General features: G+C 39.2%; 1 protein-coding gene across 2 annotated transcripts in view; it reads left to right on the top strand.

Moving 5' to 3' along the window:
* Nucleotides 1–16,923, top strand: part of SPEF2 (sperm flagellar 2) — a 174,072-nt gene that overhangs the window by 49,416 nt on the left and 107,733 nt on the right. For both annotated transcript variants that reach the window (XM_047767236.1, XM_047767225.1), the window contains exon 11: nt 15,884–16,103. In XM_047767236.1, coding sequence (XP_047623192.1) covers nt 15,884–16,103 — 220 coding nt within the window. The remainder of the gene's footprint in view (nt 1–15,883; nt 16,104–16,923) is intronic.

The raw sequence follows: 16,923 nt of genomic DNA, 5'->3' as shown, positions 1-16,923 counted from the left end.
ATTCTATGGACCATGGGCATCCAGCTAAGCCAGGAGCCCAGCTGCTACAACTCAACTGACAGCACAGCCCCCACATAGCAGCCAGTGGTTCTTGCTTATGCTGTGAACTCCTCCTGGTAAACCCCAGACTCCCCCAGATGCAAGTACTTTTCATGGTTCTTACTGGCAAATGACTCACAGTTCCATAACATTTCATATTTACATAAGCTGCTTATTAGCAGTTATCTACTGAATAAGTTTGAGTTACTAAAATTGGGTATTCATAAACTAAAATTAGCTCATGGCCATGGTTTCCTGCAGAAGCAGATTTTTCTAAGAAGTCTCTGTTACAAAGCACTGGCAGTTTGCAGGGCTCTCCTGTGCATACCCACAAGCACGGCATAGCTGTAATTCCTACAGTTTGGAGGAAGGATGTTTTGTGTCTAGCACATCGTCCGTGTTGTCTAAGACTAGTCATAGTTTTTAATTGCTGCTATTTTTGTTTTTAATGAAAACAGCTAGGTTAATAGTCACTTGAGTTTGTTGTGGTTGTTGGGTTAACCCTACAGAGTGTGCTGTAATGCATGTTTTTATTAATAGCACTTTTGGCTTGTGATTCTCCATTAACCTGTATACATTGTAATTGTAATTGTATATGTATGGTTTAACATTCATACTCTTGTCACTAAAGCAGATGTATACATACCCATCCCCAGAGTTATTTATACTATGACATTTACTATTACTGGATCTTTTTCCACTGGGAAATAGGTATATGTGGGACTAAATGGGCCACAGGGTCGTATGTCTTCGTATGTAAGTCTCATCTGACTTGTTTGACCCAAAGGCTCCAGACACTGTTTTGTTCTTACTCTCCAATTCCAGCCTTTGGTGTTGATCCAGTGCCTTTTTAGATTTGACATCTGACATCTCCAGCTTAGCTCTTGCCTTACTCCCTGGCTTCCCAGTAAATAATCCAAATCTTCATGATTTAGTATTTAATCAGTTCCCTATGGGCAGATCACTTTGGAGCCTGTACCGCTCAAGTAATGCCACTGGATAACTGACTCAAGCATAGTGATAGATTTTAGTAGACGAGTCTTAAAGTCTTGTGAATAGATCATTCCTCTTTATTATTATTGTTGTCATTGTATGTGTATACTTAAAGATATCCAGTATATTATTAACTTAGGCTGCCTTAAGAAAACAGTCTAGATTGGGTGGCTTAAACAATAGGAATTTATTTCTCACAGTTCTAGGGAATCCAAGATCAAGATCCCAGCTGATGCAGTTCCCTGGTAAGGACTCTCTCCCTGAATTATAGACAGCCACCTTCTTGTCATGTCCTCACGTGAAGAAGAGAGAGGGAGAATGTTGGTCCCTCTTCTTCTTAAAAGGACACTAATCCCATCATGGGCCTTCACGCTTATAACTCATCCAAACCTCACTATCTCCCTAGAACCTCACCTCCAAATAGCATCACAATGGGGGTTGTGTTGGGGTCACACCATGTGAATTTTGGAGAAACATATTTCAATGTCTCCAAGTACAAACTCTAAGTACAGAACCCTTAATTTCAAATGAAATTGCTTGTTTCATGGCCTCTTTTGTGTGCCCTGCTGAGAATGTCTTAATGACTCACCTTTTGACTATAAAGATATGATGATTATATCTTTTATTTTCAGATATGCAGGGATATATGTGACTTTTAAGTAGGTAGGCTACACAGTTTACTTACATGATAGTGGTTGAGTTTTTCGACCAGGCGATTCGGCTTTAGCAATTCTGCCTGCCCATGTACCTGATGCCCCACATTATCATGTGGGGTAAAGGCATGGATGGAGACCTCAGAGGCAGCTGCTACAGTAACACATTTCCCAAGACAGGTCACAAGGGCCATGATCAGCCTCCAAAACAGGAGCTAAGAAAGAAGTTTGGTACTGAAAGGAATGTTTCCAGGTTTGTCTAAGTTCAGGTTTATGCATTTCATAACTATAATTTTCCTCTCCTTTTGCTTAGAGTTTTACCTACAACTCTTTAAATTCCTGCTGTAATGGTAAGGCACTCTGGCTGGCTTTCTGAGGCTAGGCTTTATTGTCTGACTGTGTCTTGGTGGGATGACAGTTATTCCCTAGAATAAGAATGATAATCAAGCATAACGATACTAACTTACAAAGCAAAATATTATGTATTTGTTCTCAAATGGAGCTATAGTTGCCCTAGGTCTGTGGTTCCCAAGAAACGAAACTTTCTAACAGTTGCGGGTCAGAGACTTCAGAGTGCTGGAACAGGCTTGGCAGAGGGCTGGGACTGTGCCTATGGGGTATGTTTTCTGTGTAAGGAAAGGGAAGCTTGGGTCATAGGAAGGATATTTGGCTTCAAATTTCTCGAATGTGGAGTTCCCGTCATGGCTCAGTGGTTAACAAATGAACCATGAGGTTGCGGGTTTGATCCCTGGCCTTGCCCAGTGGGTTGGGGATCCGGCATTGCCATGAGCTGTGGTGTAGGTTGCAGATGCAGCTCAGATCCTGAGTTGCTGTGGCTCTGGCGTAGGCCAGCGGTTACAGCTCCAATTAGACCCCTAGCCTGGGAACCTCTATATGCTGCAGGAGCGGCCCTAGAGAAGGCAAAAAGACAAAAAAAAAATTTCTTCAAATGTGAGACAATCTAAGTTCATTAGAAAACCATGGTAGGGATAGTTGAATTAAGACATCAGGTTCAAGGCATTAGACCTGAATTGAGAAATGGTTTGCAAAGCTAAAGAAATGGCACCCACATAGAAGTAGAATGGAAAGAGGAGTGAGAAGGATATAGCCAAAGAGAAGCGTCCTGGATGACTGATAGGAACAAGACTAGGGGGAATGTCTACCACTCACTTGTATTTGCTCTAAATCATGTAGACTAGGGAGAATCCACTCCTCTCCCAGGCTCCCTCTTGTTTGGGGCCGGGCAAGACGGAGGATACGCGAGTCTCCTCTGGGCTCCCTGCCACTGATTTTCTGGTTCCTCCTTAACCTACTTGACAGCTGTAGGAGCCGGCTTCTATGCATCATGCCCGGCTGCTTTTCAATCAATTGCTCAGATTTCCCATCTAGTATCTTAGAGCCAGCTCTAAGGATCTGAACATTAAACCTGTGTCTTGGTAGATAAATGTAGCAAGAACACAGTGGGGTTGGTAAGCTCAAGACACACGAACAGATCCAAGAAAGTCTTTGGATTTTGGTGTTGGGCAGATGCGTTGGGCTGAGAACTAGAGAAACTCTCATCTGAAAGACTCTTCACCCCACCAATCCTGTCCACTACCCAGGGTTTGTCAGCTATATTTGTTAGTACGTTGGACCCAGAATAAGTGGTCTTTCCTACTTTGGTCGGTGCCATTTCTAAGCTAGTCCAGGGTAGTCTATAGCTCTTTGAAGTATCAACCTTAGCAGTGAAACAAAGAAAATGGAGGGAGTGACAATGATCATTACTCTGAGAAAGGGTATTCTGCGTGGAAAAATTGTGTGAATTTTGCAGTGACAAGATGGTCAAGGCATAGTGTCTCCATGTTTTGTAACATCAGAGAAATTCTAACCAAGCCTGTCTGACTGTCCCTGGTTGGGCAATGGCAGCAGACAGGTGAATCTGGATATAGAAAAAGCTCTTTGAATACCAAGACCATAGAAATTTGTATGAAATTGATCTTGAGGGAGACCGCTACCTCCTGATGTTGGACAAAGGCTAATTTGTGCAACTAAGGAATGACGATTACTGTTTTCCTAAAGATTCCCTCTAGCACCAGAATTATTTGGTGGCCGTGGCACAAGAAGAGATCTGATGTAAAGTCTAGGGTGCTGCTGTCCCAAGGGGGACATGGGAGAAAGTCCTGACTTTGAGGGTCAGGAGAAATGCAGTAGCCTTAATCTGAATTTGTTTTAGACCCAGGCAATTGTGTTTTGAAAAGCTGGGCTAGCCACATAGCTGCTGTAACTCCCAGTGTGCCATGTGGGTTGCCAGAACAGAGAACCAGAAGCAGGGTAGGAATCTGTCATTTGGGGGCAAATAAGCTACTCTTCCACTGATGGTATATCAGTGAGTCACTTTGAGTGTATCAAATGGGAATGCTCAGCAGAAGCTGCTACCCATTGTTTGCCTCTGATTTGTCCTTGAATTTCAGAAACACTGAAACAAAAGCTTTCAGGACAGAGCATCTTTCAGAGTGGCTTAGTCTCAGTTACCCCTGGTAATCAAACCTGTAAGACAAAATATCAGCTTGGCAACTCTGGCTGCCTGACTTAAAACTAATCGGTAGATCAGAGTTTGGGAAAAAGAAGCCTGCCACCACTCACGAGTACTGAATTTTCTGAGCTTGTGGACTTGTTAGAAGCTAGAGTTACTGGATTGCCTGGGGAGGTGCCAGGCTCCCTCAAATGTGAGCTGGTAGGCTTTGACAGTGATCTTTGCCACATTCTAGCCGATGACCAATTTGAATTTCCCTCCAAAAGTAATCATACAGCAGCTGGAGGCTGTTGTCCTGCATCATCTTTTGTGACAGACTAGAATCAAGCATGTCTGTTTCTGTGGCATTAAGTCAGGGTAGACTGGGGAAGGCTACTGCTGGGATCGAAGTGATCAGGCTTCTGTGTCAAAGCTGTTAATGGATGAGGACTAGTTCTTCAGATTTCCCGGTGAGCCAGAATTGACCATAGGATCCACTGATAGAAAAGCATTGGCTACTCACAATTCTGCTTCTAGCCAGAACAGTCTTCTACTGAGCATGGCAGGTGAAGTAGCTTTAACGTTTGCCTTTCCCTCGTTACCATGGGTGAGAAGATGTGGTCCAGACTGAGCACTCTGGCACAGAGGGGCGCGAAGGCATACATTCTATACAGAGATGCACCCAGCCTGCCAGTGTGTGAGCACCGTACATCACCAGGGCCCTGCCTCTTCTGGGACCTGAAGGCCAGACTGTCTGGCAGGAGGGTGTGGCCAGCCAGCTGACCCTACTCTGACCTGTCTGGAGGTCAGTGACTTAGGAAGGCTGCCAGATTCACTCCGCAGGGCCAGCGCTGAAACAGGCCAGCGCCCTGACACGGAGCCTGTTCCACAACAGCTCCTGATGAGAAGTCAGAACTGAGTCACATCTGCTAAGGGTCCCCCTCTCTTCCTCCTGTCAAAGGTGGCACAGGGGCGCACCCATCCTTTCCCCCGGAACCTGCCTCAACATCAGGACCCACACAGTGGTCAGGAAGCCCTGTAGGGCTGCCAGGTTACGGGAGCTCCACTCCCCATCAGGCTGGATATCCGGCCACTCTTGTGTTGGTTGGGTGGTTGGAGGAGTCAAAGTCTGGGAAGGGAAGGCAAAGAACAGAGGCTGTGAAAGCTACCAAGTTTTATCTCAGGTCTTCCCTGTGGAGTATGGTATTTTTCTGAGTGCTAGATTCCCCAGGCATGGTAACTGGAATATAGCTACTAGACTTTCCATGTTGCCGTAATAATGGATATGTTTTTATAACATCTGATTCCCTCTCCCTAGCAGGAGATGGAACAGCCCCCCAACAGAAGGTCAGCCAGGAGAACTAGTGCAGGGGTTAAGTTCAGAGCTGGAACTAAGGTGCTCAAGTTAATTTACCTGAAGTAGCCAGAAACAGGAAGAGGCAGAAGTATAGGCCAATGATCAAAGCTGAGATTGGGTGAGAACCAGACTGGAAAATGAGAATGAAGCCAGCAGTTTGGAAGCAAGGCAGTACTGGGACAGAACAAAGCTAAGTGAGGAGGCCCAGGGCAGTTGCCACAAACAGCTGGAATGCCTGAAGCTTATTTTTAATACCTGCCAGTCTTGGGTACACCATTGGGTCAGTCTAATTTAGGAGACCCAAGACAAATGGCCAGTTAGGAATATGAAATTGACCAGGTCACAAACAGCTCACCATAGAGCAGACCTCATCTATCCATTCACAAAGGCTGCTCCTTACCCCGCGGGGATCCTATTACAACCCCTGGCAGAACTTCTTATGTAAAGTCCCAATTTATAAATTATTTATAATTTAGTCCAATGTAACTGAGATGCATTTTGCTGCCATTAAAAAAGGATGCCTTGATGTAGTAACAGTAACAAGCTGTTACTTCTAGAAATGCTTCCAGGGTTAGCTAATTTCATACTCATGATTCTTGCTCATTGCTCTCTGTGAGGATAACAGTCTCTGACCTTGTTCCCAGATGTGGAGTTGGGTTGTGTCTACCAATCTTATTTGGGTAACTAAATCCTCTTTATACTTAAAGTTACTAAAGTGTTGTATTCATTCATTCATTCATTCATTATTATTCAGTTTACTATATTGAGCTTATACTACTGATTGACTAATTCAGTAAATAAATATTGAATGCCTAGTATGTGCCAGCACTGTTTTAAGAATTGTGGATATAATGTGATGAAGGTAGAGATCCTCCCCTCTTGGTGCTCACTCTTTAGTGGAGATGAGAGAAAAACCATTCCAGAGTGTGCTGTTAAGTTAGGATAAGCATGGGAGGCTATGGGGGAGGGTTCATTAGAAGGAATGAGTTTCTACTGAATTGTGAAATATGAGTAGATGCCAATAGGTTTAAAGGTATTAACTCAATAGTGACCTAATTCTGTGAACTGTGAGCTTGTACATATACTTTCCCTATCTTTGCATTTTCTCCATGATTTCATTTAATTTCAAGCATGTAAGCCAAAGTAAGCTGAGGATGTATTTTGGATGTCCTAACTATGAGTCCCTTGCCCCATCAGAATTTTTCAGTAACTGCTGAAGATATCATCTTGGGTATGTCCAAAGAACTTTAAGGAGAAATATGTTGATTGCTTGGTGAATTAGAATATTATAAATGGGAAGTTGAGTTATACCTGCTTTAGACATCATTTCCTGACGTTTTGGATGTGAGTTAAGAAATCACCTCATCTCCCATTCATGAAACTTTTTCTTGGATACAATTTAATAAGTTGGTCTGTCTTCCAAGAGACCTAAATTTTATTGCATTTGGAGTAATAGTAAGAATTGATAATAGTTTTTAAAGACTTAAATTATGGGAAAAAAATCAAAACCAGGAATTGTACGAAAAACTATTTTGGAGTTCCCGTCGTGGCGCAGTGGTTAACGAATCCGACTAGGAACCATGAGGTTGTGGGTTTGACCCCTGCCCATGCTCAGTGGGTTAATGATCCAGCGTTGCCGTGAGCTGTGGTGTAGGTCGCAGACGCAGCTCGGATCCTGCGTTGCTGTGGCTCTGGCGTAGGCTGGCAGCTACAGCTCAGATTCGACCCCTAACCTGGGAACCTCCATATGCCACCAGAGTGGCCCAAGAAATGGCAAAAAAAGACAAAAAAAAGAAAGAAAAAAGAAAAAACTATTTTCTAAGATGCTATAAAATAAGCAACCCAAAATTAATATCTCAAAACACACAAATAAGATCTACAAATGTGAGTGATCTGGCTCTTTAATTATTACCAATTCTGAGAAATTTCTGAGAATCATATTATTTTAAAAATATGCTTGATAAGTAAATATCTACTCTGTAAGTCTCTGCTTTAAGTTAAAGTTAGGCATTTACTCTTCCTATTTGCAGATTTATCGATGAGATGAATCCAAGATGATAACTTAAAGACATGAAATCAGAACTGAGGATTCCTGATGTCTTGTTGAATAAAATATTCTTTATTTTTTGTATTTCAAACAGTGGATAGAGGCTAGAATATGAAATTAATTTATGGATCACAATCATTATTTATTATTTATTTTTTTAAATGGAAACACAACAAATAAGAGAAATACAGTATGCAATGCAATAGAAAATAAAGCATGTCACCCAGCAGTGAGGATAAGCATTTCACAAAAATTTTTTTCCTATTCTATATATACCTGTACACAAGTACTAGGTAACAGTGCAAAAATGTATTCTTATGGAAGGTCTTGGAAAAAGTCTTAGAAGATGTAGTACAAGAGGTTATCACTCAATAAGAGAAGCTGGGCAGGTTGAGGAGTGCTCCCAGAGGTTCAGACCAATAAAAATGGGAAAATGTGGTGAACTGGTTGGCGCAGAAGCTTTAAATGGCTAAAGGAAGGTCCGTGACCATGAATGTTAAGTATAATATCCCTGGAACTTGAGGGCTATAATGGCTACAACAACCATTGTAGGCTGCCAGTAGGAGCCCTAGTTGTATTTTTGGATCACAGATGTTTATCTCTTCCTCCCTGCCTGCAGAGTGCTGTGCCAAGAGCAATCCACCCATCATAGAAACAGAATTAACGCAGCTTGAATGTCTTGGTAATCTGTATTCTAAAAAAAGGCAAAGCCTCATTTTGTGGAATTGCTACCTGTGTTATTTCTTGAAGTCGGTTTATCAGAAGCTTTCACTCTAAGTCCTTTGGTCACTGTATCAAGATAATCTCTTGTTAGGTTTTATTATATATAAGTAAAAAGACTGCATTTCAGGAAAGCCCAGGGAGCAGATATCAAAAACGATCTGTTGTATCTTGTAGGAGGTTTTTCTCTGTCTTAAGAGAAAAGGCATTTGTCTGTTTTGTTTTTGTTTTTGTCTTCTTTTTTTGATCCAAGCTACATCTGCAACCGACTGTAGCTGGTTCAACACCAGGTCCTTAACCCACTGTGCTGGGCTGGGGATTGAAGCAGCAAAGCCACAGAGATGAGCTGGATCATTAATCCACTGCACCACCATGAGAACTCCCTGTTTTTTTGTTCTGAGCACATCAATAATTGAATTATGAGACATTTGGAGTCCACCAAACTGGAAATATCTGGGGCACTACAGGCCATGCAGATATTGATAAATTCTAGCAATCTATGAGGACAAATTCTAGATTGTGCGTACTTTCAAATCAATACCACCACTCTACAAAAGCCACACTCAAATGTCACTGCTAAGTATCATTGGCATAACTCAATGTTGTTTTTTGTTGAATGTTGTGCTAATGGCACTCAGGTTTTATGGACTGATGGATATCTCCCAAGGCCCAGATTCTGTTTATTTAAGTTAATCAAGGAGGAGCATGTCTCCTCCCTCTTTAAAAGGGTAGATGAGGGGAGTTCCCATTGTGGCTCAGTGGTTAACGAATCTGACTAGGAACCAAGAGGTTGCATGTTCGATCCCTGGCCTTGCTCAGTGGGTTAAGGATCCGGCATTGCCTTGAGCTGTGGTGTAGGTCGCAGATGCGGCTTGGATCCCACGTTGCTGTGGCTCTGGCATAGGTCAGCAGCTACAGCTCCAATTAGACCCCTAGCCTGGGAACCTCCATATCCCGTGGGAGCAGTCCTAGAAAAGGCAAAAAGACCAAAAAAAAAAAAAAGGAGGGGGGTAGATGGGGGAGCCGTATTCCCAGTTTGGTCTTTAGAAGTGGCAAGAAATGAGAATGGGGTGCATTTACCTTGGTCCAAGGATGATCATGTGCAGAGAAATAAACAGAATCTGTCGAAAAAACAGTGCAGCACACTTGGGCAGTGTTACAGTCGAGGAGGAATCTAGTGGACTTAACACGTGGAAGATCTTAGGCTTGCCCTTAAAGTGTTCACTTCAGCCCACATTCAAGCTCATCGTTTCCAAGCAGATGCTGTCTGTAAGTGCTCATGGTGCCTTAGCCATGGTCCAAGGGGACCAAATATACTGACACATCGGGCCATACACAACAAAAAGAATATGACATACTGGAAGCAAGCAGAATCAGAAGGCTAGGTAACCATGAGGTGCCTACAAGACAATATAGGGAAGCATGTGAGTGTAGTGGGTCCAGCCTGGAAAGCAGAGTGTCAGGTCCACATAGTCTATGAAGATGGGGAGATGGGTGGATACCATGGTCTTAGGGATTCAAGAGTCAGTCTCCAGAAAATTCAGTGTAGGTAAATTAATAAAAACAGTGCTGGTGAACAGATCGTGGCCAAGAGCAGAGGCTGTTTACTCTTTGTTGTATTTCATGATCTCTGTGTGCAGGCAGGCAAGAATTCACAAGGACAGGTGGACTCTCTACGTGATGGTGGATCTTGAGTCTTGCATTTATACATTCTCAAAAATGCATACAGATGCAGGCATAGTAAAATATTAATATTAAAATAAATAGATAATAACTAGTTGTTACATATGCATGGCAAGTGCTGGTGTCATGGAGCACTTCTACACGGAAAAGGGTCTTACTAAAGCAAGAGTTTAGACCAGTTGGTACTTAACCTGGTGTTGCCCATTCTATTAGACTTTGAAACTAATAGTCACATGTCTATTTCTAACAATATCTGAAGGAGTAAGAATTACATATTTTAGAACTTTATCACACAATTTATGTAATTATATATAAAAAGCATATGAAATAGTGATCTGGTAAAAAGTTCTGGCTCCTCTTCACTAATGAACTAGTATAATCTCTAGTTCATCGTAGTTGAATGAACGTGACAAGTTTCCCTTTACTAACCCTTTAACTTTTGGTCTTTATTTGGCCTTTTTAAGTGCAGTTTTTATTCTGTAAAATGTATTCTACCAAATCCTCGACCTGCTTATCTCCACTGGTCAGGTTTCAGTCCTTCCCCTGACCTTAGCATTCAGTTCTCACCGTGGTCAACATTCTATTCCATTGTGTTTGGCCACATTCTACAGCTAATTCAGTAACGGAAGGCCGTTTATTCTGACCCCTTGTGAGGGAGCATGCCTTTCTGATTGTGACGCCAGCTGGATGTGGTTTCTCTTGTTGGGTAGAAGTGTGGAGGCTGTCAGCCCTCATATAGGGCACTCTCTCTTGCCTCCAGCAGCAGCCTGAGAACTTCTAGTCAAACATTTATACATAGGCTACTCACACAAGCATTTCATTCAATCTTGACAACACCCAGTGAGATAGATATTATCATATGAAGAGGGGGGAATTGACAGGGTACAAAACATGTAGGAGAACTATTATGGGAACCTAGGTCAATTGATATAAGTCCTAGACTGTTTCCTTCAGACCAGATTAAATGACTGTATATCACAAAATCATTAGAATACTGGAAACTTTCCACTTAAACTTGGTCTTGAACTTACAGCCTTTTTTATTTTAAAATAATACAGTTTCTCTTATTTCTGTTTTTATTGTATTATTTTCTGATTGGTCACATGATATAACGATCACTTGTCTAGTTAGAAGTGTAAATGGTTTCTGGAATTCCCGTCTTGGCTCAGCGGTTAATGAATCTGACTAGTATCTATGAGGACGCGGATTCGATCCCGGGCCTTGCTCAGTGGGTTGGAGATCCAGCATTGCCTTGGGCTGTGGTGTAGTCTGGCAGCTGCAGCTCGGATTTGACCCCTACCATGGGAACTTCCATATGCTGCGAATGTGGCCCTAAAAGAAAAAACAAGTATAAATGGTTTCAATGAATGAAAGCAGAAATAAGTAATCAATTATAATGCACTCAATAATTATGCAAATCAACCCAGTATTTGCCTAATTTTGAACAACGCATGTAATTATTATGCACAGTTAAAAAACCAATGGCGTTAGACTAAAACAAAATAAATTTTGCAAATAAAAGATAGTTTGTATAGAAGTGACAGTTAAATATAACTATGTATATACTAATAAATTCTACTAATTGAAAAGAAAAACCTATTATAAATACTTTTTAGTTTGTTTATTTGTTCCAAAAAGTATTTATCTCTTGTGTTGTCATATCAGAAATTCTGGGACCAACCCAAACAATACTAACATAAAAGAATCTGTTCTTAAACTGCTAATATGACATAGAAAGCTTATTAGGTACTAAATTCTTCATGTACTTAGATCTATTTCTAGAATTTATTTTTTTTTCCACTGAATACTCTTTTTTCTGCAACTCTTTCTTTTCATTATGTTTTTAAGTGCTTTAATGTCTGGTAAGGGAGCACTCCCTTATTATTATCCTTTTAAAGTTTTTAAATGAATATTTTTATTTGTTATGTTTCTTCAGCTTCAATTTTAGAACCATTTGTGATATCACCCTATTAAAAAAAGTGACACTAGCACTTTTGTTTCATTACACTAAATCGGATTAATTTAGGGAAGAATTAAATGGCTTATAATAGAGTTCCTTCGTGGCTCAGCAGGTTAAGGATCCAGCATTGTCACTGCTGTGGGGTGAGGGTTAGATTCCTGGCCCAGGAACTTCTGCATGCCACAGGGGAAGACAAAAAAAAAGAAAAAAAGCTTGTTATTTTGGATCTTTTTGACTTTCCCATTATTTAAGACATTTTTTGTATACTCCTCAGTAGAATTATGAGGCTTTCTATGTGTCAGCTCCCCCTATATGTCTTGTCAGTTCCAATGATTTTATCAAAGTTTTTAATTGTAAGCAAAAAAGTTGACATGATGAGTAAGCAGAAAAAAGTATGCAAAACATGTTGGGTAGTTGAGTACATCGGTAGGTAGATTTGAGAACCAGGCTTAAGGTTAAACTTCCAAAGAAAATGATCAGAACCATCACAGCAAGATCTGATGAGAATATTCCCAAAATTGTCACCACCACAGAGCACTGGAAGTTCAGCTTGCAGCAGCTCCCTCTGCTCTACAGCAGCCTCTGTTATTTCTAGGGAACCTATGACTTCTTTCTTTACCCTATTAGCACTGGCTGGAACTTCCAGAGTAACGTGACTATTCATGTTAATGATAAGCATCTTTTTCTTATTCCTGCCTTTATTGGAAAAAATGCATTGTACATTGGCAAAATAAGTAAAAATGTTAGGCAAGTCATCTTCAATTCATAGCATATTAAGAAATTTGTTTCATTTACATTTTTTCCTATCAGAAGTGAATTTTGATTTTTATCAGATGCTTCTTGCTCAAAATGATCATATCTTTTTATTTTTTAGCTTTAATGTACTAAGGTGATATAATCATAGGTTTTCTAATATTTAACCTTTGTTGTATTTGTGAAATAATTCTTTTTCGGTCATGGAGAGACAACTTCAATATAGCATAGAGTTATGAGCACATGTTCTAGAATCTGTCTGGATTCTAATTTAGGCTCTACCGTTATTATTTATTGTGACTATGGACAAATAACTCAGCCTCTGTAGTTGTCAGATTTTTCTTCTGCAAAATTGGGAAGATAATAATATTTAAGTAACAGTTTTGTGAAACTCATTCGACGTAATTCATGAAAATAACAGTGAATATAGTGAGTGTGTAATAAATGTCAATTAATGTCAGTCTCAACATAGTAATGATTTTTTTCAATATTGTATGCATGACTCTTGCAATATATTTCCAAATAAGGTTGGCTTGTCACTTTCTTTTTGGATGCTGTTTTTGTCAATTATCTTTGACATCTTTTTGGTATCAGGGTTATGTGAGTCTTGCCAAGTGAACTGGAAAGCTTTCTGTCTTCTTCCAGATTTCAGAAAACTTTTATTTATTAAAGTATAGTTGATTTACAGTATTGTGCCAATTTCTAATATATAGCATAGTGACCCAGTCATATATATATATATATATATTCTTTTTCTCATAATATCTTTTATCATGTTCTATCCCAAAAGACTGGATATAGTTCCCTGTGCTATACAGTAGGACCACCTTGCTTATCCATTCTAAATATAATAGTTTGCATCTACTAACCCCAAACTCCCAGTCCATCCCACTCCCTCCTCCCTTCCCCTTGGCAACCGCAAATCTGTTCTCCATGTCTGTGAGTCTGTTTCTGTTTTGTAGATAGGTTCCCCTATTTTAGATTCCACATATAAGTGATGTCATATGGGTATTTGTCTTTCTCTTTCTGACTTACTTAATATGAGAATCTCTAGTTGCATCCATGTCACTGAAAATGACATTATTTCTCTCTTTTTTATGGCTGGGTAGTATATCATTGTGTATATGTACCACATCTTCTTAATCCATTCATCTGTCAATAGACATGTAGGTTTTTTCCCAGAGATCTTTAAACAGCATTCAAATTTGTATTTAATTAAGGAATAAAATTTTTTCTGTTAAATCAGTGTCTTCAAGTTTCCTAGGTATAGTTCTTTGACAACATTTTCATTACTTTCATCTTTACAGATTCCATTTAAATTAATGTTGATTATTTGTATTTTCTTAGAATACACATTTTTACCATATTAATAAATTCAAATGTATTATAATAGAGTTTTACGTAATATTTTCTTTTTTAAAAAATTTTATTGGACTGTAGTTCACTTACAATATTATATTAGTTTCATGTGTACAGCAAAGTGAATCAGTTATATAATATAAATGTAATATTTTCTTAAGGGTTTTTAAGTCTCCTTAAAAATCTGTTGTTACCTTATTTCCTATTATGTTACAGAATTGATACTTGCTATTCTTTACCTTTGTTCAGAACTGGTAGCAATTTTTTTCTTTCCTTTCTTTTTTTTTTTTTTTTTGGTCTTTTTAGGGCTGCACTCACAGCATATGGAGGTTCCCAGGCTAGGGGTCAAATCGGAACTGTAGCTACTTGCCTACACCACAGCCACAGCAACACCAGATCTGGCCACGTCTGCTGACTACACCACAGCTCATGGCAATGCCAGATCCTTAACCCACCGAGCAAGGCTAGGGATCAAACCTGCGTCCTCATGGATAGTAGCCAGATTTGTTTCTGCTGAGCCATGATGAGAACTCCAGTAGAAACTTCATTATGATTAGTATGGATAAGTTATATAAATATATCAATAGAAGTATCTCAATAGTTTTGCTCTCTAATATATCATCTTCCATTGTTATGAGTTTCTTCCTCCTTGTTCTTTTTAATTTATTTTAAATTTTTTTCCCTTTTTAGTTCATTTATTTTTCTTCTTCTTTTATTTTTATATTTCTTTCTTTTTTTTTTTTTGTCTTTTGTTGTTGTTATTGTTGTTGTTGCTATTTCTTGGGCCGCTCCCGCGGCATATGGAGGTTCCCAGGCTAGGGGTTGAATCGGAGCTGTAGCCACCGGCCTACGCCAGAGCCACAGCAACGCGGGATCCGAGCCGCGTCTGCAACTTACACCACAGCTCACGGCAACGCCGGATCATTAACCCACTGAGCAAGGGCAGGGACCGAACCCGCAACCTCATGGTTCCTAGTCGGATTCGTTAACCACTGCGCCACAACGGGAACTCCTTCTTCTTTTATTTTAGAGCAAAGCATTTTGGACTAAAGGACTGTGAATTTTCCTCTGCGTACAGTTTGATCCCATTCTATGTTTTTAACAAATTATTTTACTCTTTTGTTTTAATGTATTATTTATAGACACTTACAGTTTTTATTTCTTATTTAATCCAAGAATCATTCAAAAGGAATGTTTTTAATATTTAAAAGTAAAATTGGTTTCTAGTTTTATTACACAGAAGTCAGAGAATGTGGTCTGTACAGTGTGTTTTTTTCTTTCCCACCGATTGATCATTTAAGGAAGAAAGTTGGAGAAACTGGGAGCCAAACATACTAGACTTAGAGAACAACATACTGGGCATGAAAATTCTCATTCTCTCTCTTTAAAATATTTTAAAATAAGCTTAGTACTTACTTAGAATAGCTGAATAACTGTCACTGTCTTTTATCTATCTACTAATGATAATATCAACTTTAGTGTTTTAATGCTCAACTTGGATTACAGTTTGTCTTAATTAACTCAATATAACTACTTTCATAAACTGTTAACTATTTTAGAGTTTTTTCTTTTTTACTTTTAAGTAGGAAGCTCATTTTTCATTCTAATATAAAAGTGTTGTTCATATTACTCATTTATGTAATATAATCATTTTAGAGTATTGACTTGCTTTTGCTATAATTTGTATTTACTTTCAATTTTCATAGTCCCTGCATGTGTAAATTCCACTTTTTAATAATATTTCTAGGGTGCCTCGTTAGTGCAATAGGTAGTGTATCAGTCTCATAATAATATTTCTACTTTGTTTCTTTCATTATTATTTTTGCAGAACATGGTTGGAGAATGGGCCTTACCAGAAGAAATGGTTGATAATATACCACCTTCCAATAATCGTATATTGGGCCATGTAATTCACAGATTAATTGAACATTCTCTTCCTCCTCAAGTTGAATCAACAGCATCTGAGTTACCTTCATTTGCTATAAAAGGGTGCTTGTTGGGGAAAACATTTAGTGGAAAAACTACTGCTCTAAAGTTTCTACAAAAATGTAAAATTTCTTTTTTTTTATTTATTGGATTCTGTTTACACGGATTATCTATAAACAGCTATGCCTGTAGAAAACATACACAAGGGTCTGCTAATATTTTGGGAAATTATGTCATCAAGAACTTTATAATAGAATGATCATGTAATTTATTGCCCAAGACAGACACTTTTAGGGTATAGAGTCACAAACTGGCATGGTCCCAGGGGAAGTGGGATACATAAACATGCTATGTGATGATGATGCACTGCTATGCATCTCTTTATACTTAAAAAGTCTTATCCTTTTCATCATAGATTTTATTTACTTTACCAATAGATGAGATAGGCAAATAGTAGCTTGTCACAAATACAAAAGAAATCCACTTAAAATTCTAAATGTTTTAATTCTTCACATCGATTGAGTTCTCCCTTTTTAATGATCTGTTGGCTTTTTCTGTAGAAGCGCTTTCATTTATAAGTAAAATAACAGGTTTCTTTCTGTTTAATTAGTTTTTCTTCAATGATATTTACCTATTACTGTTTTCACTGGGAAACTCAAAATTTGCCCTGAGACCCATCTGTCTTGTTAAAGTTCGAAATAGAGAAGGGTAGGTCATTGTTGAGATGCTAAAAAGACCGCCTTGGGAAGCAGCCTAATAAAAGTACAATGAGATGCGGCGACATACCCACTAGGAGGGGTATAAATTTTTTTTAATGGAAAATAACAAGTGTTGGTGATGATAAATAGAGAAGTTGTATGTAATACATTGCTGGAGGAATATAGAATGATGTAGCCACTATGAAAGGTAGTTAGTGATTCCTCAATAAGTTAAACGAATAAT

Source organism: Phacochoerus africanus, chromosome 1 (assembly GCF_016906955.1).
Source record: "Phacochoerus africanus isolate WHEZ1 chromosome 1, ROS_Pafr_v1, whole genome shotgun sequence".
NCBI classification, from domain to species: Eukaryota; Metazoa; Chordata; class Mammalia; order Artiodactyla; family Suidae; genus Phacochoerus; species Phacochoerus africanus.
The sequence above is the reverse complement of the archived record's forward strand: the minus strand, read 5'-3'. Positions and strand labels throughout refer to the sequence as shown.